The following is a 22,621-nucleotide window of genomic DNA, read 5'->3' as shown; positions in this document are numbered from 1 at the left end:
TGGGTATGTATGATTTTATTGCTGTAAGAAGACCCTGATTTCTTGAGAATCACCTAAGCCCTTCACCCATATATTACAGTTGCATACCTTGATATACCTTGTTATCCTCAATAAATGAGGATGTGTTTAGTCTTAATATGCAGGGTTGGTTTATATCCATGAGAGGCCTCCAGGTTTTTAAAGAGAAATGCAGAAGCGGATGGGGAGAGGTCTGGGAGAAGAGGAGGGAGGGAAAATGTGGTTGGGATGTAAAATTAATCAGTTGATTAATTAATTGAAATGTTAAAATTGTTTGCTCCTGTAAACTTTATAGTATGATTTTATCTTCTTGGGAGTTATCCTAGGTTTTTGTTTCACTGGCCTGTTCCCCAAACTTATCGAAATCAAGGTCTGAAATTCAAACAGACAACCTCTTAGCTGGTTTGTAACAGGAAACTGGCCTTGGAAGATACACAGACATGATCGCACTTTTAAAAATTTAGTTAGAACAAGAAACTGTTGTCCTAGTTTGCTTTCAATTCCTATGATAAAGACCATGGCAAAATGCAAATTAGGGAAGAGAGGGTTTATGTGACTTACATAACAGACTATTGAGGGAAGCCAATAAAGGAACTAGGAGGCAGGTACTGAAGCAGATGCCATGGAGGAGCACTGCACACAGGCTTTCTTGGCTATCTTCTTTATGCAACCCAGGACCATTTGCCCAGGCATAGAACCACTCACAGTGGACTAGGTCCTCCCACATCAATCATTAAACAGAAAAATGACCCACAGACTTGCCTACAGGTCAATCTGATGGAGATAATGCTTCAGTTGACTTCCCTGATGACTCTAGCTTGTTTTAAGTTGACAAAATAGACAGCAAAAGTGACTTTCTTTTATAGTACAGGAAGATACCCTGCAGGATCCTGGGGAGAAGGGATATGAATGGACTCTACTGGTACTGGACCATATATTCTTCAAATCAATGTATCAGGCAAGAAGTGTCCACTGGTGTAGTAGTGGTACAACCGTTATTGAGTAGTTAGTCATATTTTGATTGGATTTGAGCCCTTCTCTACAGGAGATAAGATAATCTCATGCCTATTACTGTAAGTCTAATCAAAATTACATGGCTGTCCCTCAGTGTTATAGGCCTTAAGGTAGAATCGACTATTGTTATTTTCCTAAATGGTCTTGTCAAATTGCCTTCTAAATATCCATGTTCTTATTTATAGACCTGGGTTTTTCCTCAACCTTAGAGAAGCTTCTCCAACAGCTAATAACAGTCAGTGCTAAGATGCACACTGGTCAATTTGCTGAGAATAAGAGGCTGAGTGCTCAGTTCTAAATAAGGCATCTTTCTTAACACAACCCAATTTCCATAACCACTACCAGGACTCTGGAGACATCAGAGAAGAAAAGATAGAAAGAATGTCAGAGCCAGATATGGAGAACAGTGCTGTGAAGTACAAACTTTCAGACTTGGCATAGTTACCACATTCATGAACTCACAGCAGTTGGCACACAACCTGCACAAAATCAATCCAACCAAAATTCTGGGAAGGACTTTTGGCAGATGATAGCTACCAGATGAAGGAGAGTCATTCAGCTCTCTCTGTCTGTCTCTCTGTCTCTGTCTCTGTCTCCCTGTTTCTGTCTGTCTGTCTGTCTCTCTTCCTCCTCTTCCTCCTTTTCCTCCTCCTCCTCCTCCTCCTCTTCCTTCTCCTTCTCCTCCTCCTCCTCCTCTTTCTCCTCCCCTCCCTCTTTTTTCATGACTGTTGGTAGATTTCTTTCTTTCTTTTCTTTTCTTTTCTTTTTTTAAGATTTATTTATTCATTATATGTGAGTACACTGTAGCTGTCCTCAGATATCCCAGCAGAGAGCATCAGATCTCATTACAGATGGTTGTGAGCCACCATGTGGTTGCTGGGTTTTGAACTCAGGATCTTCAGAAGAGCAGTCAGTGCTCTTACCCGCTGAGCCATCTCACCAGCCCCGGTAGATTTCTTATACTCCAGAGGATAGCCACACACATGCACATCCAGCACTAGTTGGATTTGGTGTGTTCTTAACTAAAAGGATATGAAGCTTGAGGAAGCTTGTTGTGAGCTGAAGCAAGATGGAGACAGGAAATATGGAGTGAATATGATTATGTTTCATTATATACATGTATGAACTTTTCAATAAAGAAAATGTAGTATGAAGAATATTTAGGTTAATAGTATCATTACTTTTGGATAGGGCTGGGAATGTACTTTATAGCTAAAGCATTGGTCTGGCATATAGAAGACCCTAGGTTAGATTTTTAGCACAGGAAAGAAAATTGGAAAGAAAGAAAGAAAGAAAGAAAGAAAGAAAGAAAGAAAGAAAGAAAGAAAGAAAAGAGAGAGAGGAAGGAAGGAAGGAAGGAAGGAAGGAAGGAAGGAAGGAAGGAAGGAAGGAAGGAAGGAAGGAAGACAGACTGGGGGAAATACATAAGAATAGATTTTTCCCCTCAATATTTTTTCAATTTTTACAATGCATTAAATATATGGTCATAACTTGAAATGTTGAATAAGGTTCATGTCGTGCTTTATTAGGTGTTCTTCAGTTGTTACACAGGATTCTACTTGTCCTCCATATCATTCAGTCTTCTGATGAGCACTTGAACATTACAGCAAAGTGCATCAAGTGCCAGTAATTTCTGTTTCCCTGAAGAAACACACATTATGTTGACTGAAGTCACTGGTTCCCTTCTCCATTTTCCAGGGGAGGTATGACAGCTGCTCTGTTGTGTACGGATGATTTGGCCCTTTGCTGAATTTTGTCATGCTGTGCCAACCAGGCCCCAGCTCAGAGAGCACTAGTGTCAAGAATTTAGAGGAATGTAACAGGTTTTATTAAATAATTTAAAAAGAAAACAAATGACTGGGTTTGGTGGTATATATTTGTAATCATACCACAAAGGATGCTGAGGCAGGAGAATTACAAAGTCAAGCCTAACTTTGATTAACTAGTGTGAGTCTGTTAGAAAATCAAAGGAAAAAAAGAAAAAAAAGAAAGAAAATCAAAGGAGCAATTCTTAATAAGTCATATCAGGAAGCTGAGGGCAGAAATACATATAAGAAATCAATTGTGAGTGCCAGAGATGTTGCCCAGTGAGTGACTTGAAGCCCCCTTAGAGTTTTCCTATAATTCTTAAATTAAGAGGAATGTGAGGGCAGCAAGCAGAGAAGAACTCCATAACAGCATAAAGTTCTCAGGACACATAGTCCTTGGAGCTGTGTCACACCGAGGCGCACTCATGTGACTGTGGTAACCCTGGGGACTGCATTCTAGATCTTTTCTCCATTTGAGACTTGATACTGAAACAGTTTATTATATTTACATGAAAATGCATGAAACTTTGGATTTGCTTCTTTTTTTTCAAAAATAATTTTTATTAGATATTTTCTTCATTTACATTTCAAATGCTATCCCAAAAGTCCCCTATACCCTCCCACCACCCTGCTCCCCAACCCACCCACTCCCACTGCCTGGCCCTAGCATTCCCCTGTACTGCGGCATATAATCTTCACAAGACCAAGGGCCTCTCCTCCCACTGATGGCCTACTAGGCCATCTTCTGCTACATATGCAACTAGAGACACAAACTCTGGGAGGTACTGGTTAGTTCATATTGTTGTTCCTCCTAAAGCAATAATTTGTTGTTTTTTTTTTTTTAACTGTACTACATAATACTATTCTTGCAAAGGTTTTTTTTTTTTTTTTTTTTTTTTTTTTTTTTTTTTTTTGGTAACCATTCACTAGAAGAAAACTAAAATGTAATCACATTGTGATTTAAAACTGCTGGAAAGATTTTGCTGGGATATATAAGTGATGGAACAAAGAATAAAGTATGAGGGTTGGAACATCCATCCATCAAAAAAAAAAAAAAGAAAAAAAAAGAAAAGAAAAATGAAGGAAAGGAATAAACCTTGAGTATTGAGGCTTTAAAAACATATTTCTTTCTTTTTATTTATTTATTTATTTATTTATTTATTTCTTTATTTATTATTTTCTTTATTTACATTTCAAATGCTATCCCGAAAGTTCCCTATACCCCCGCCCACCCCTGCTCCCCTACCCATCCACTCCCACTACTTGGCCCTGGCCTTCCCCTGTGCTGGGTCATTAAAAACATATTTCTAAATGTATACTTCAAAGTTTGAATTATTTAGCTGCAGGTGGTGGGTGCTTTTTTATAGTTCCAGAACTCAGGTGTCAGATATGGTGTATTTTCATGACTTCGAGGCCAATCTAGTCTGTTATTGAGTTTCATTCTATCCTGAACTACAGAGTGAGACACTGCCTATAAAACAAGCTAACAGAATTATTTTAAAAATGAGTTATCATATTGATTACTGGTCTGTTGCTGTTATGAGACACGACAACCAAAGCAACTTTTAAAAGAAATGCTAGCTTACAGTTTTAGAGGGTTAGTCCATGATCATTATGGTGAAGAAGATGGCGGTAGCAGGCAGGCATCATGTTGGAATAGTAAGTGCTCACATGATCCACAAGTTGCAGGCAGGAAAAAGAGAGAGAGAGAGAGAGAGAGAGAGAGAGAGAGAGAGAGAGAAAGGGGGAGAAGGGACAGAGTATGGAGAGGACCAATGGATTGTGCTCTAGACTGGGCCTAGTAACACATTTCTTCCAACAAGGCCACGCCTCCTAATCCTTATCAAACAGTTCCACTAATTGGGGTCCAAACATTCAAACTTATGAGCCTGTTGAGACCATTCTGGTTCAAACCACCACAGTTACTATATGTTCTTTTCTAAAGAGAGCACTCATTATTTATACAAAATACCACATGAAGGAAGTTAGCAACTATTGTGAGAAAACTTCAAGTAGCCACTTGAACAAGCTTGCATTTGGTAGGAGGTAGCACTCAAGGAAACAGCAAGAAATCACAAAGAAAAAGTCCTACAACAGAGAGGTACAGACAATTTGCTGATTTTGACAAAATTATTATGCTGTCTTCTAACAGTGGGGGCAGAGGCTGTCATTGACCATTTTGCCTGCTTTTAGAACTCTTTTCCTCCTACTGGGTTGCCTCATCCAACCTTGATATGAAGGTATGTGTCTAGTCTTATTGTAACAAGTTTTGCCATGTTCTGTTAACATCCCTGGGAGACTTGCTCTTTTTTGATGAAAAATGGAGGCAGAGTGGATCTGGGGGAGAGGGGAGGTAGTGAGAGGGAGTGGGATATGGAAGGTAGAGGAAACTGCGGTTGGAATGAAATATATGAAAGAAAAAGCAAAAAAGAAAAAGGAATAAAGTTATTTTTGAAAGAGAGAGAGAGAGAGAGAGAGAGAGAGAGAGAGAGAGAGAGAGAGAGAGAGAGAGAGAGAGAGAGAGAGAGAGAGTAAATCTTGCCCTGCTTCACACTGTCCAAACCCAAGCAACAAGTCCCAGACCAACTGTCAAAAGTTCCTTGGTTTCTTACCTTCCTTTTGGCACTTAGAAGAAAAAACAGCTCTCGTGCTTTTTTTCCCTCCTAGCGACTTGGGGGTGCATGTCTGTCACTTCTGATTTTCTCTAGCAGTGTTATTTCACACTCTGGTCTCCACCCTCACTCACCCCCAAACTCCCTGCGCCTTGTGTTCCAGAGTAATACTAAACTTCCGATCTGATATTTCTAATTAAATTTAAATGTGAAATTCTTGTTCATGTCTGTGAACTTGTAATTTCTCAGCATTTCACTTGAGACGTGAGAAAGTTTGTTCCTTCTGCTAAGGACTCTTAAGGACTCTCTGAGGCTGCTTGGGAATAAAAGCATGGGCATGCCATGGTGTCTGCTCAGGAATCAGGGGTTTGCTTCCTGCTTCCTCAAGCATTCTGAGGGGGAAATCTGCACAACAACTCTCTCAAAGGCATGACTTTATAAAGCTCTTATAAAAGTGTTTTGTACCTCCTGCTTCAATTTCCTGGGCATGCTTGAAAACATAATGCTTGAGTAAATTGAGATTTTTTTTTTCCAGTTTGAGACACACAGGTCTCTGAAGAGAAATTTCGAGTTAACCAATGATTAGAGAACCACAGGGCCTTTCCCCCCCTCAGTTATGAGAGGGTAATTAACAATCAAGCATGGTCATGTTGACATGTATACTTAAGTCAGGCAGACAAAATGGCTCAAATCGTAACTGACAAACTGAAACTGCTTCATCTAAGACTCTTGATTTTAAACGAATTCTTTGATATTAACACCTCTCCCATTCTTTGATATCAACACCGACAAAACTTTGTGATAAGAGTACCATAATTTAAAAAAACAAAAACAAAAAAGCAAATCAAAACAAACAAACAGCCATGAGGATCTCTGGTCTCCTGTACAGAGGTAGGTGTGCCCCGGTGTGCACTTCTGTTGTCCCGATTACAAATCCTTTGACTTCCTAGGACACCACAGGCTCTGCCTCTTCTGGGTCCCTGGACAGATGCGGACTCTGGACTCAGGGACAGCGGGAGCTCTCACCTGGCCAGCCCTGTGGCGTTGCGGAGCTCATGGTTCAAGAGCTCTGAACCCTGCCTTTGCCAGCAGAAACCCCATCCCGCTCTCTTGAGTCCAGAGCTACAAGTTGCTTTTGATCCCTTGGACCAGTGGAAGCCATGACCCAGAGACCCACAATTAAGGCGTGAGACGGAGCCGGGTAGAACTTGTGACTCGCGGCGCGACTCTCTGCCCCACATCCTGAAGCCGAGGAAAGGATCCCCTGGGAAGCTGCGTGTGCTCCCGAGGGTCCTTTGTCCCGACCCGCCCTCGCCCTGGGTTCTCTTGGTCCCTCAGCACCGCCCCGCCTCCGGTCCCCGCCCCGCGCCCTAGAGCGTTTAGACCTAGTCACCCGCGCCTCCAAGCCCCATTGCCGCCCCAGCCTGCCGCTCTCAGCTCCAGACACCGAGGCCATGTGGCCCGCTAAGCCCAGCGCCCGAGTGTCCGCACTGCTGCTGCTGGCGCTGGCTTTGTCCCCGCCTGGGACTCAGGGGCGGCCCCAGAGACGCAGGGCAGCGCGTGGTGTCGCTGAGCTCAGGCCAGAGATTTTCCTCCCTGTGACAGGGACTCGCCTGACTCCCAGAGCCTCCCGGAGCACAGGTAAGCCCTGTATGACCCCTGACCTGCCCTTTCTAAAGTCTGGACCACTCTTATAGCTGGGCAAGCTGGTGTCGGGAAGGCTGAATTAAGCAGAGCAGAGGGAGGACACCTGTAGATTCCTGGGAATCCTCTCCCTGGGAAGGAAGTAACAGACTTACTATATTTGCCTTGGTTTAGACTTCAACAACAAAACTCCTCTGGGGAAAAATATCAGCTTTATATGCCTCATTCCTAACTGTGGGAGGTCTTTTGGAAATAAATGAACCCAACTGTGGGAAGACTTGGGTTACAGCCTTGCCTTCCTGGATGATGAACAATCTATGCATCTGACAATAGATCATCGTACAGAGATCTCTCTGAGTCTTCTGGAGTTTAATCAGCATGGCTTTTCCCAGGCACCTGAACATTCTGGAATGCCTCTTTCTTCCCGCTTCAAGTTGTTCCCCGGGAATGGGAGACTGGAGTGTGAATTTCGGGAAGCTGCCATGGCTGATGGTAGTTTGATTTTATTTATTTATTTATTTATTTATTTATTTATTTATTTATTTATTTATTGCCCCTGGGTCAGTTAGACAGGCCCTAAACACTACAACCTCTCCCAATGTCAAGCCTGGACATTCCTGCTACCAAGACGCTTAGGAAGAAGGTAGGAAAAGATGTCAGGGTAGAGTACCCTTACCGCAAGACACCTATATACAGAGATGTGTGAATGAAAAGGAAAGGGAGAGAGCCTGGGGAACAGGAGGTGTAGAAAAAGGACTGCTGGGAAGAGTGTAGGAAGCTGGCAGGTGAGGAAGAGAAAAGCCACTTTGGAGCATCTTTGCTTAAGCTTGTAGTCAGAGCAAGGGGAGCTGGAGCAAAGGGCCTGTCTCCCTGGTCTCCACTGAACTTGCTGAGAGGACAAAGCAAGCGCAGGGGTGGCTGGGGTCAATTATACCACAGCACCCAAGGTCTCTTCTGTACCCTCTCTCCCTTTCTCTCTTGCTCCTTCCTTGAGCCTTATTTTCTTCCTCCCCTTTCTTCTCCCTCCATTCATTTTAATTCCCTCTTGTCTGAAGCGCAGTCTCACTTTGTAGCCCCCACTTCTCATCCTCCTGGCTCAGCCTTAGAATTATTGGCATATATTACCATAAGTAGCTCAGGCTTCACTTTAAAGAAAACAAGAGGTGAGGATTTCTTAGTTTCTCTCTCTCTCTCTCTCTCTCTCTCTCTCTCTCTCTGGTTTTATTTTTGTCTTGAAGTTTTACTCCGTAGCTCAGACTACTTGGAACTCAATCTACAGTAGTTCAGGCTGTCCTTGGGTCTGCAGAAATCTTCCTGCATTCATATCCCAAGTGCTGGCATAAGAGGGGAACCATACCCATGTTACCAGTTATGGTATAAATATCTACCCAGTCACCCTATAGCTTCTAGTGAGAAGTTACTTCCCAAGGTACACAGCTTGCAGAGAACTGAGATCAGAAAGATGGATGGGAAGACAAGCGTGTCTGCCCTTCACAGCATGTCTGAGGGAGAGAGAGAGTAGGGGTTCGCACAGACATGGACTGAGTGAGCCAGGCAGGGAGAGAAGCAGAAGGAAGTGACAGAAAGGCATGGAAGGCTAATAAGGGCGTATAGACCAAGCCTGTTATCTGGAAGCCCTCCAGATAAGGCAGTAGGGGCATTCCGTACGGAGGAGGCATACCTTGATGCTTACACATTATTATACACTTTGACTTGAAAATTATTGCTAACAAAACTATTTATCTCAGGTACTAGTGTAGCTTTAGAATACAAAAGGAATGTGAGAAAAACCTCAAATTGCAAAATCACTTCTGGTAATACATGAATTTTACCTGTTTTATTTTAGTTTAATGCGATTTCTCTGGTTAAAGACATTGAAGAAAATTGGGGGATATAGTTCAGTGGTGGAACTATATATCCTAGAACACATGAGGCCCTAGATTCAACCAGCAATGGTTGTAAAAAGAAGATGTAAAAAACGTATAGCCTGAAAGAAAATGAGCTATGGCTCACCCTCAGAATTTATTGCTTTCTACAGCTGTTTGAGGTGGCCTCATCTTTTGATTACTGTATCTTGTTTACATGGGGAAAGAAAGGGTGACTGGTTACATCTGAGTCTGTCTATGAATGGAACTCTTGACATGGATCAAGAAAAAACAAGGAGATGAATACAGAGAAGACAAGTTCCCATCTGGAAGTTCTTATAGGAGTGGTAAGTGGTCATAATTCATCCAGGAGGAGAACTCTCCCAAGTCCTCGAGGCCAAGGACTGTCACTCCTGTGAGCAAGCCTGTAGTTGCTCTCTGTTAGGCTAAAGTAGAACCTGTGATATTACCCAGCCTCAGCTGGTGAAAAAAACCAAGTTCAGGGTGGTTTAAAATATCCTAGAACTCCCACTGGGTTGTCATGTGAGAGTAGCAGAAGTCTCTTGTGTCCCTGCCTGTGTTTTTAGGCTTAAGTTCTGGAATTCTTTCTGCACCGGTAAAAACTACCTCAAATGCAGCTTCTCCTCTGGTACTGTGACCACACAGATCATCTCTGGCACTGCACTGTGGTGGATTTTCCTGCACACCACAGAAGCAGTTCTGCAGTAAACAGCAGCTGGGGTTCTAATTTAACTTGGTTCTGGCATTTACCATCTCTTGAAGATGAGAGTCGGAACCCACAAGCTGAGGACTGTCTCTAGGATTGTCACTGCCTCCATTGCCAACTGCAACCTCTGGGTGGTTTTACTTGTGATTCCGAGCCTCTAGCTAAGTAAGAATCAAGGTTCCCATACTGTCTCCTCAGATTTCCACTAATTTGCTGCCGTGGCTCATAAATGTGAAGATATGCACAGGATGGGGCATAGGGTCATGGGTGAGCAAACATCCCACCCCACCCTTTCCCCGGTGAATCTTCATGTTCAACTCTTCAAAAACTCCAAACTTGGTGCTTTTGAGTTTTTGTGGTTGCTTTATTACACAATAAGATTGAATCACTGGGTACTGGTGATCAGCTAGCCCATCAGACCTATCTTGAAGCTATTCAGAAGCTGCCAGTCCTCAGTCTTCTTAACACACCGTCATTGCCAAGATTCCAAGCAGTTTCTGATTTGTACACCAGGAAGGGCAACGATATATTTCACAGTACCACAGCATGGAGTTGTACATTGTTCCTTTTCAGTAAGTTAGCCAGCTTCCTTTCCTAAATCAGAAGCAAGGCTGGAGGTGGGACGGCCATTCCTAAGCAGAAGGGACAGTAAACACTAAGCCTGGGACAAGAGTTCCCAGCCAGGATTCCTTCCCCAGAGCCTGTCCGCCATTCACGAATGCATCTTCCAATTGAATTAGTCATGCAGCAATATCCGAGGTCACTTTTACAGACTTGTGATTGTGAGGTTTTTGTTTGTCATTCTTTGGTTCACTTCTGCTAATAACTGGTGCCTCCACTGCCTGGAATCTGTTGATCCATGTTATTGTCTTTCCCACCTCCTGGGAACCTTCAAATGGTCTCCGTACCCCTTACAATATTCCTGCTTCTGACTTGGGTGAGAATTAAAACATGTGTTTCTTCATTCTTCCTTCCTGACCTCTGATACCAGCTCATCGTCACTATAATAGGAAGAAGCACAAATGGAACCATACCCCGAATACTGTCATAAAAGGAGGTTCTAGGTGCTCATGCATTGGCATGTATACAAGGCCAGAAAGCTGAAAATGGGCTGTGATGGGCTGGGAAAGAAATTGGAGGATTTTGAGATCAGAAAGATATTGTCCTGAAATGTGAGGAAACAGAAGCATAAGAGAAAAAAAAATGAAGTTATTATTTCCCCTTTTGTGACCTATACACACTTTCATTAATTCTATAGAATTTCTAAAGCCAGAGTCTCAGAGGGGTTGTATAAGTGTAAAAACCATGTTTATGGTGGAGCCTTAAAAGAAACTGAACATCCCTTTAGAGAGGTTATTCTAAACAATTGCCAATTGACATTAATAAAGAATTGACATTCTTTATTAAGTAATGCGGGATGTGACACCTCTTGAGTTATAAATCTGTCCTAGCTTCTCTTACTTTCCCAGAAGTCCTAAGTCCTCTCAAAGGCAATGTTGGACTAGGAATCAGACAGAAAAGGAAAAGAGGCTCTAGGGAGATTGATGTACTTTTCACTTAAACATTTAAGATGACTGAGGGCAGATTCTGCTCCCTCTCCAGGACATTCCTACCTTTTTGAGTGTTTCTCTTTTCATGGTTTGCGGCAGCCACAGGCTCATCTGTATAGATGCTATCCCTCTTCTACCCTTCCCAGACTGTTTGGTTGTGTTCTCCAATATGCTTCTTTTATCTTTGCCTGCTGGGATTCTGTTTGCACATTTTGGATTCTATGGTAAAAACAAACTGCCTTTTCATACTCTTCTCCACAGCAGTCAAAATGGAAGTCTTCTGTGACATTAAAAAGCACATGTTTTTCTCTGCACGAGCAGCACACAGTCTACTCTGCACTGGACACCAGCTGGTGTTCTCAAATCCAGCTCAATCCTGATGCTGTCCGTGTGCAGACATGGTCCAACTCCAAGGGATTTTACTTCACACCTACTCTCAATTCATAGTACCTGATATTTTTGACTGTTGACTGTGAGTAATGTTAACCTACTCAGAGAACAGAGAAGATTAAATTTACTGTTGATTAGGACTGCAGTATGGGAAAATACAAAATCAAGATATCTTGAAAATGTACTACGAAGTATAGTGTTTATTTAACTCCAAATACATCACCTGTTAGATGTTGACAGAAGAGAAGATTCCGTATAAGAAAGCAATTGGTCTGGGGGAAAGGAGCTGTGGTACAAAGGCAGGGATTACCTGTTTAAGGAAATTAGTTTGACTCTGAGTGTGTGTGTGTGTGTGTGTGTGTGTGTGTGTGTGTGTGTGTATGTGTGTGTGTATGTGTGTGTGTGTGTATGTGGGGGGGTTTATGTGGGTGTGAGGGTGTTGTGCATGTGTGTGTTAGCTTTCTGTGTGTGGTGTGGAAGGCACCATGGCTGCAGCCTAGTTCAAGTGTACCCCTGTGTGAGATATGTGACTCATCATGGTCTCTGTGGCATTCTTTGGCGGTGTGGCCCTGTTGGAGGAAGTGTGTCACTGTGGGTGTGGATTTTAAGGTCTTCCTCCTAGATGCTTCCTTCCTAGCTCCTGGACAGTCTTCTCCTGTCTCCTTTTGGATGAAGATGTAAAACTCTCAACTCCTCCAGCCCCACATGTGCCTGGATGCTGCCGTGCACCTGCCTTGTTGATAATGGACTGAACCTCTAAACCTGTAAACCAGCCCCAATTAAATGTCCCTATAAGAGCTGCCTTGGTCATGGTGTCTGGTCATAGCAGTAAAACCCTAAGTCAGAGAGCTTCCTAGCTCCACTTCCAGTGCTCAGCACAAGTGCTAACTCCAGTCTGATCTTCTTGATAAACAGCTAAAAACTGATTTCATTTGCTAGACCAACTAACAGAACTCAGGAAAACACTGTACCTACCTATGTTTATCATATAAAAAGGATTGAAAAAAATCAAGACTGGAGAAAGTCACTGACCTCCATGCCCTGTGAGTGGAAGTAACCCCCCACTGCTCTCCATGTGCCCAGTTATCTGCAAGCTCTAAAAATCTCACCATCTTGAAGGGTTTGTGGAGGTTTTATTGAATCACTGGTCTTTGGTGTTCAACAGAGCCTCGATCCCTCCTCCCTTCCCTGAGACCAGCCCTTTATCTTCTCTTCTTGCTTCTGGAGACCATTTCCAATCCTGAAGCACTCTGAAGGTTTCTAGTCCTTATTCAAGTCATGCAAAAGACAGGGTCATCTTGGAGATTCCTAGGATTGTACATCAGGGAGCAGGGTTGAGGAGCCAGTATATGTTTTCCAGTATCATACCCTTCTTCCTTTATATCACTGTATGTTCAAAAAAATAATAATTAAACATGTCTCATTGTTATATTTATAGAAAAAAATCTCAAAAATCCTAGATATATTGAATATTGCTGGCACTTTCATAATAATGGAATTCTATTTTATGTAACCCACATTCTTTTATTATAAATCTGTAAGGCGTCTCTCTGCCCAATTAGACAGTCATACTACAGTAACTGGTGATGAACAATTACTTCTGAATGAAAGGATGAAAATAATTTTTGCTACTTTGCGTATTACCAAGGTAGAAGGTGTAGTTTGTTTTTGTTTAAGACAGAGTTTTGCTGTCCAGGCGGAACTTAAGCTCCAGTCCTCCTGCTTCAGCTTCTGGAGTGCCAAGATTACTGGCATGTGCCACCCTGACTAGTTATGTGGGTTCTTTCTTAAAATGTTTTTATTAAACATGACAGAGGTTCATAGCCTGATGCTTTTCTGTACACTTACATAGAAAATGATTACTATAGTCAAACAAGCATGTCTATCCCCTTTGGTTTTACCACGTGTTAGTATTTTATTTGTAGAATAGCTTATAGCTATTTGGTTCACTGAAAACAGTTAGTGTGGGAAGAGGTCAAGGTGGGAAGGATACATATGATTTTGTTCCACTTTTATATTTGGCAGGCACTACAACCAGATGTTTGCTGTCTGTTGGGCCCAGTAGCCAGATGCTCTGATCATAAACACTCATTATGAGCGGCCAGAGCTCACTTACATGAATGGATTTCTCCCCATTCACAGTGCTTTTGGCAGTAACAGTTATCTGCTTGAAGGACCCATTTATCTCACTACAAAGTAGAGAAATTCCATGCAGGAAGTTGATAGAATCACCCAGTGTCGTTTCTTTCTCCCCAGTACATTCCTTTTTAATCAGAAATTACCTAGGGAAGTTAAGGGTTTTCAAATTCCTTTAAATGTTTTATTATATTTATTTACTTATGTGTGCATGCATGTGCATGAGTGTGTATTTGGTGGAGCACACATCTGGAGCTCAAAGAATAACTTGTGGCAGTCAGTTCTATCATGTCGGTCCCAGTGGTCATTAGGCTGGTCAGCAAACACCTTTACCTACTAAGCCATCTTCATAGCCCTAAAATTCCATTTTAGTTATACATTTTCTTCTTTGTTTTTCACTTTTATGGCTGTAAGAGAACTCTCAAATGTTTAGGTGCCAATTTCTAAGATCATTGCTGATGTTAGGAGACAGATAGGTAGGTGATGTTTTCCTCCTATCTGTGTGGGAACTTGAAGCACAAGAGTTCTGGCTTTATCTTTACTGTTCATTTCAAAATATTTGGATACCGATGGCCACCCAAGGTTTGAAAGTTTTACATGGAAGCTGGTGACGTGGTAAAAAGCACTGACTGCTGCTATTAGAGAGGACACAGGATTGATTCTCAGTGTCCACATGCTGTCATAACTGTCTGCAACTCCAGTCCCAGGCGATCCAATGGCCTCCCCTGGCATCTGGGAGCACACATTTTTATGCACATGCTATACAGATATACATATAGGGAAAACACCCATATACATACAATAACTCAATGAAAACTTAAAGAGAAAGCATTAAATGGAAAATTACAAAGGTATCCAATGGAGAGAGCTCAGTAGGTGCAAGCACGAGGAGGAACTCAGTTCAAATCCCCAGACTCCATATAAAGTCAGGTGCAGTAATGTGCATTTCTAATTCTGTTTATAGTAGAGATAGCCTGCCCCACGGTCACCTAGTATTCAGTTCTGAAGGCAATGCTGTGTTTTGTGTTGTGGTCCAGTTGGCACCGGAGGCCCAAACAACCTATGCAACTACCTGACACCACACAGAAGCTCAGGGATGCCCCAGAACCCTACTAATGCTGGTCCTGGGAGAACTGTGTAAAGTGAAGCACTATTTTGGGAAGATCTTAGGACAGTCCCTAATTTTTAGGGAAACTAATCCTGTGTGTCACTATTGTTTACTGTTCTCTTGTTATGGAGAGCCTTTCCACTGATTAATAGGCTGCTTCATTTGGAAGGAGAAACGTGCTTGTTTTAGAGCTTTTAGGACTCATTGAGGAAAATGTGAAGAAAAACAAGAGTTACTTGAAAAAGTTTGAATTACTTACAAAAAAATCCATGGAGGCTTAGAAGCATCTGGGAAGAATCAACAGAAGTAGAAAGTTGGTGGCAAATGGAGAGACACTGGAGAGAGTGTTATCTTAGGGTTTTACTACTATAAACAGACACCATGACCAAGGCGACTCTTATAAGGAGATTTAATTGGGGTTGGCTTACAGGTTTAGAGGTTCAGTCCATTATCATCAAGGAGAGAGCATGGCAGATTTCAGGCAGACATGGAGATGAAGGAGCTTAGAGTTCTACTTTTGGTTCTGAAGGCAAACAAAAGACTGGCATCCAGGGTTTCAAAGCCCATGCCCACAGTGACACAATTCCTCCAACAAGGCCACACTTCCTAATAGTGCTTAATCCCTGGGTCCAACCCTATTCAAACCACCACAGAGGGCTCCACATTGGAACAGGATGATATATTATTTCTAGAGAAAGAACTAAAAGATGTCTGAACATTCTGCAAAAAAAAAAAAAACAAAAAACAAAACAAAACAAAAAAAAACAGATTGGTGACTGGTATGTAGAAAAGAATACTGTCACTAGTAGATAAGCTGAAACTCTCAGATTACAAGGAGCTGAAGTCAAAATGATGTGCAGGGTAGTTCAAATCAAAGGAAAATGACCTAAAGGATCAATAGGTATTACTGTGAATGAGAATTACCAGCTTCAAGAAAGCCAGAAAAAGCTTCTAGAGGAAGCTGAAGTATGGGAATACTAGATGACCAGAATAGATAGAAAACACACTAAGAATCTAAACAATGTGTAGAAAAGCTGTCACAATTGTAAGATGTGACCTACAATCATTCCGTATTTGCTGACCAGTTAAGAAGACTGGGACACCATTCTTGAAGACAGTGTGGCTGGTGGTGGCAAACTGGCTTCAAATGCAGTGAACCACAAAAGGTGCTCAGTTTAATGCCGAAGGAAACTCAGAAGGAACAGATTCATGTAACTGAGTGAGGTGCTTCTGTAAAGACACCCCTCTCCAAAGAAAAGATGGCTAGTTTCATGTAGGAATCTAAAGTAGCTAGGACTAAGTGATAATCTTATAGAGCACAGTAAAACCTTACAGAGAGAAGAGGCACTTTCACAGTAGACATGCACGGACAGTGAGGGCCAGGGGCTTCACTAGAAATATAAAGTACAATCTAAAGTGTTTCCAGACACAAAACAAAATCCCACAGGCAATTAAGAGAAGAAATTACCAGAAAAGAAGAGAAACTTTACAAAGCAGACGGCCACAAAGCATCAGACAGCTGAAGTGCTGGAGAGCCACAGAAGTTGAAACCACCAGCTTGAGGACCTGGAAAGAACCATTTGTTCTTTTCATGAGCAGGTGACATCAAGAAGGAAAAACGAAACAAAACAAAACAAAACAAAACACACCACTGTTAGTTAGCAGCTCGCGTGTTAAAATCCTCATTGTTCAAAGAACAGAAAATGCTCACAATAGACAAAAGTCAACTAAAAGGGTCTCTAAATTTGAATGTTTAGGGAAGTCCTTAGGCGCTTGATATTCTAAATGCAGTGAGCATCAGAGTAGTATCTGAACTTGGCCCCTCATCCTGCCTGTAGCCCTGTACTGTGGGACAGACATTCATTTGAAGCTAGAGCTTTTCTCTGTCTAGCTTTGCTACAGGAAGGAGAGAAAGGTAGATCGGACAAACAGCACATGCTCTACACTACCTGATTAGCCACCAAGGAAACTCCACCTGCGATGGGCTGGCTCACCATCAGGCAACACCTGCTGACCCTACATCCCCATTACCTCCATGGGAACAAGGCCAGGAGATGATGAACCCTTCCTCAGACTAACCACATCCCTAAAAACAAAACATCTCTAAAAACAAAGCACATTTTATTCTCGTGCTGGCAGAAGCTTTACTAGGCTTCCTTTGGATAAAGGGATAAAGGCACAGGCCGGTGTTTGCAGAAGTAGAATCCTGCCCCAGTGATACCAAAAGTGGTAATCATGTGTTCCTGATCATATTCTCATATTCATTCTCTCTCTCTCTCTCTCTCTCTCTCTCTCTCTCTCTCTCTCTCTCCTGAATCAAATCAAAACATCTGGCCCTGGCCTTGTTCCTCCAACTCAGCTCTTCATCCAATCCCTGGTCTACAGTTTCTAGTAGATCCAAGGACGCTTTTGATGACAAGGAGTCCTCCTTTTCCTCCCCATCATCAAGGAAATATGTAAGAAGCTTCTATAGATGGCTTCCTACCAAAGGATGTCCCTGTACCACCACAGTGTAGAATGGAATTTGTTGTCACTGAGAGGGTTCCTCCTGGCCTTCCCTAGGACCAATTTTTCCTTTCCCACATTGAAAGTAGAAATAATTTCCCTTTAGTATAAATTCCACTTTCAAATGAAACTAAAATGAAGCCTGACAGTATTTGACCTCGCCTAAGATGTAGTTTGACCCCTCCCTCAGGTTCACTGAAGAAGTGCAATCAGAGGTGGTTATGCTCTTGGTCATGGTCAGGCTAATGGAATTACAATTACTACGATGGCAATTTACAAGTAAAAATGATTAAATATGAATTTTAGAAGTAGTATATTTTATTTTAGATGGCATAAACATTACATTTAATTATCTAAGGCACTTATATACACAATAAGTGTGCGTGGTTTGAATTTCAAAGGATGTATATTTATGCCATGAAATGCACTTATTATGTTGTAGACAAATATTAATTAACTCTATACTCATTTAAACTTTAGTTGTTTTTTTTTTCAAAAGAGAAGTCTATAAAATAAAAACAAAACACAATTAAACCTTTCTGTTTTTAAAATTTACTTACAATCCACCCATTGCCCCCTCTCCTGGTCCTCCCTCCCACAGTTCCTCATGCCATTCCTCCTCCCCCAATGACTCTGAGAGGATGCTCCCCAAACACCAGGCCTCCCCACTCCCTGGGGCCTCAAATCTCTAAATAACTAGGCACATCTTCTCCCACTGAGGCCAGATCAGGCAGTCCTTTGCTATATATGTGTCTGGCGCCTTGGATCAGTTCCTGTATGCTGTCTGATTGGTGGCTCAATGTCTGGGAGCTCCCAGGGGTCCAGGTTAGTTGAGACTGCTGGTCTTCTTGTGGAGTCGCTCTCCCCTTCACTTCCTTCAGTCCTTTCCCTAATTTAACCATAGGGATCCCTGACTTCAGTCCAATGGTTGTATATAAGTATCTGTGTCTGTTTAAGTCAGCTTCTGGTTGGGCCTCTCAGAGGACAGCCATGCTAGGCTCCTGTCTGTCAGCACATTATAGCATTAGTAATAGTGTTAGGCCTTGGTGTCTCCCCATGAGGTGGATCCCAGTTGGGCCAGTCACTAGACTGCCTTTCCCTCAGTCTCTTCTCCATTTTTGTCCCTGCAGTTCCTTTTGATAGGAATACTTCGAGGTCAGAAAATTTGACTGTGGGTTGGCCTTGTCTTGAGGCACTGTCTCTCTATTGGAGGTGGACTCTTCAAATACCCTATTTCCACGGTTGGGAATTTCATCTAAAGTCACTACCACAGAGTCCTGAGAGTCTCTTACCTCCCAGGTCTCTGGTATTTTCTAGAGGGTCTCCCCACCTCCCACCTTCGGAGGCTGCACATTTCCATTTATTCTGCTGGCCCTCTGGGCTTATCTCCTGTCTGCCCCACCCACATACCTAACCCTCTTCCTCTTTCCACTCTCCTTACCCTCTCCCACACAAATCACTTCATCTCTCTGCCTCTTGTGATTATTTTCTTCCTTCTAATAAGTGGGATTGAAGCATTCTCACTGGTCTTTCTGCTTGTTAAAGTTCTTAAATTCTATGAGTTGTATCCTAGGTATTCTGTATGTTTTTGGCTAATGTCCACTTATTAGTCAGTACATACCATGTATGTTTTTTGGGTCTGGGTTGTCTCACTCAGGATGATATTTTCTAGTTCCATCCATTTGCCTTCAAAACTCATGATGCCCTTATTCTTAATTGCTGAGTAGTATTCTGTTGTATAAATATACCACATTTTCTATATTCATTCTTCTGTTGGGAGATATCTTGGATGTTTCCAGCTTCTCACTATTATAAATAAGGCCTCTATGAACATCATGGAGCATGTGCCCCTGTGGCATGGTGGAGCATCTTTTGGGTATTTGCCCAAGAATGGTATAGCTGGATCTTCAGGTAGGTCTATTTACAAATTTCTGAGGAACTGTCAGTGTTTCTGCTGTACACATGTGATTATTCAGGTGTGTATACACATGTGTATACATGTATAAATCAGAGGAAGACATTTCTATCATTCTCTGCCTTATTTTCTTGATATGACATCTTTTTTTATTGGATATTTTCTTTATTTACATTTCAAATGTTTTCCCCTTTCCAGGTCTCCCCTTCAGAAACCTCCTATCCCATCCCCCTCCCCCTGCCTCTATGAGGGTGCTCCCCCACCTACCCACCCACCCACTCCAGTCTTCCTGCCCTGGCATTCCCCTACACTGGGGCATCAATCACCCTCAGGCCTAAGGGTCTCTCCTCCCACTGATGTTCAAAAGGCCATCTTCTGCCACACATGATACTGCAACCCCCCTCAACTCATTCAGTCCCTTGTCCAACTCCTCAAAATAGCATATTTGAATCAGAAGATTGGCTCTTTGGTTAGATTGACCAGCCAGCCAGTGAGTACCCATGATTTGTCTATTCTTTCCCTTCAGTGATGAGGTGATAGGTTTCAACATCAACAATAAGCATTTTCTTTGGGAACTGGAGATTTGAACTTAGGTTTTAATGCTTGCACAGGAAATGTTCTGACCCATTCAGTGCCAAACAACTTGTTTTTGATGATTTCCAAAATGCTAGTGTTCACTGTCACACAGAAGCAAAGCTTGGATTCCTGAATGCTTGCCTTCTTTCCCTTTTTTTAAAAAAGATATATTCTTTATTTACATTTCAAATGCTATCCCGAAAGTTTCATATACCATCTCCCCGCCCTGTTCCCCTACCAAACCCACTCCCACTTCTTGGCCCTGGCGTTTGTCTGTACTGGGGCATATAAAGTTTGCAAGACCTAGGGGTCTCTCTTCCCAGTGATAGCTGACTAGGCCATCTTTTGCTACATATACAGCTACAGACACAAGCTCTGGGGTTACTGGTTAGTTCATATTGTTTTTCCACCTATAGGGTTGCAGACATCTTCAGCTCCTTGGGTACTTTCTCTAGCTCCTCCGTTTGGGGCCCTGTGTTCCATCCAATAGATGACTGTGAGCATCCACTTCTGTATTTGCCATGCACTGGCATAGCCTCACACAAGACAGCTAAATCAGGGTCCTTTCAGCAAAATCTTGCTGGCATGTGCATTAGGATCTGGGTTTGGTGGCTGATGATTGGATGGATCCCTGGGTGGGGTAGACTCTGGATGGTTCATCCTTTCGTCTTAGTGCAAAACTTTGTCTCTGTAATTCCTTCCATGGGTATTTTGTTCCCTATTCTAAGGAAGAATGAAGTAGCCACATGTTGGTCTTCCTTCTTCTTGATTTTCTTGTATTTTGCAAATTGTATCTTGAGTATTCTAAGTTTCTGGGCTAATTTCCACTTACCAGTGAGTGCATATCTAGTGACTTCTTGTGTGATTATCCTTCCTTCCCTTCTTACATTCATGATCTGAGCTTACACACTGCTAGGAAAAGTAGCTTTCCTAAAAGAAGGGTTCTCACACATTCCTCACCTCCTAGGATATAAAGAACTATCATTTACTCTGGGACTCCATCAACATTGCTCAGTTTTCATGAACTCTGATTCATCTAGAGGGGACAAATGTACCTTTCATGCCTTGTTCATAGCACATGTGATTTATAAAGAACTCAGTATGTAAGGAAAACATCATATGTCTAAACGTACAACACATAGGGCCAGTGAGAGGGCTGAGTGAGTAAGGGTGCTTGCTGTCAATCCTGATGATCTGAATTTGATATTTAGGACCCACATGCTAGAAGGAGAGAACAAAGCTCTGCAATTTGTCCTCTGACCCTATACATCCTATATTACATATACCAGCATACACAAAATAAATAAGTGCAAATCTTGGGAGGCATTGTTTGCAAGAAAAAGCAAATACACAATTGACAATAGACCCCCCCAAGGCTTAAATATTCATGAAATTTATTTTCTTCTCTATTACATGTATGTGTGTGCTCCTAGTGGATTTTATAAACTGCATTTTTGGATGACATGTTTTAGTGAGTAGCAGTGAAGTCTGACGTGAAGCCTGTTCTTTAAGTTGTGTTTCAACTTAAAGTTGCTTTCCAAGTTAAAGCCATAGAAGCAGGTCAAGAGTACCTCAGCTGTACTTCCTCTGGCTGCTGTTCTGGAGAAAGAATTATAGGGAGAACAAGATAGGTTAGGAGGCTGTTATCTAGTCACAGTCACAGAAGTGTGATATCTGTGTCAGTAGAGTTAGTAGACAATAGAAATGCAAGAACCAAGATGAATATTTGGAGGAGTATGCAAACTGACTCATAGTGGGATGGAGTGGGGAGAGAAAAGTACAGTTAAGATTAACTTTTTGATGTAGACCATTGTCTGAGTTTGGGCTTTATTGCTGTGATTGCTTTGATCATGGCAACTCTTACAAAGGAAAACATTTAACTGGGGGTGACTTACAATTCAGAGGTTTAGTTCATTATCATGGTGGGAAGCATGGTGGCACCTAGACAGACATGGTACTGAAGGGGAAGCTGAGAGTTCCACAGTTGTATCAACAGGCATCAGGAAGAGCAAGTCAACCATTAGACCTGGCTTGAGCTTCTGAGACCTTAAAGCCCATGCCCTCAGCGTGACACACTTCCTCCAACAAGGCCACACCTACTCCAACAAGGCCACACTTTCGAATAGTGCCACACCTGTGGGCTTATTGGGCGTCATTGGCATGGAAACCACCAGAGCTATGCAAGGGATAAAAAATGCTGCTATTCACTGAGGCTGGGAAACAGGGTTGGAGGAACTGTTTCCTCCAGAAACAGCCAGAAAGTCCAGTAATCAGCTCGATCTCGACATTAGTGAGTGGTCTATAGGGTTTCCTCGGGGAGCTGTAGAACAAGCAGGAGGTTCTGCTAGAGCTCTAGAGCCCTGGGAAATTATTAGAACTAAAGCAAGGGATTTGAGATCAGCTATGCACCCTACATGGATCTATGTGTTTAGTGCTATATTTATGTTTTTATACTGGAAATCTATCCTAGAAATTACAAAGTCTTTTTTTTTCCTTCTCAGAAATATTCCCAAGGGACTTGACATTGAAAGACAAGTTCATAAAGCATTTCACAGGTAAGCACATGCTTTATTAGTGACTCAGTTACGAAAAAAAAAAAAAAAGACTTTATATAAAATCCAGTCTTTTTGTTATTATTATTATTATTATTATTATTATTATCTTCTTTTTCTTTTTTTTTTTAAAGATTTATTTATTTATTATATGTAAGTACACTGTAGCTGTCTTTAGACACTCCAGAAGAGGGAGTCAGA

The 22,621-nt window shown here is 42.1% G+C and overlaps 1 protein-coding gene across 1 annotated transcript in view; it reads left to right on the top strand.

Annotated features, from left to right (window-relative positions):
- The first annotated feature begins 6,906 nt into the window (after positions 1 to 6,906).
- The window catches only part of Alkal1 (ALK and LTK ligand 1), a 23,870-nt gene continuing 8,155 nt past the window's right edge, over positions 6,907 to 22,621 (top strand). The window contains exons 1-2 of the mRNA XM_021222450.1: positions 6,907 to 7,093; positions 22,370 to 22,423. Of these exons, the coding sequence (XP_021078109.1) occupies positions 6,907 to 7,093; positions 22,370 to 22,423 (241 nt within the window). The remainder of the gene's footprint in view (positions 7,094 to 22,369; positions 22,424 to 22,621) is intronic.

The sequence above is a fragment of the Mus pahari genome, chromosome 22, assembly GCF_900095145.1.
Source record: "Mus pahari chromosome 22, PAHARI_EIJ_v1.1, whole genome shotgun sequence".
NCBI lineage: Eukaryota > Metazoa > Chordata > Mammalia > Rodentia > Muridae > Mus > Mus pahari.
The sequence above is the reverse complement of the archived record's forward strand: the minus strand, read 5'-3'. Positions and strand labels throughout refer to the sequence as shown.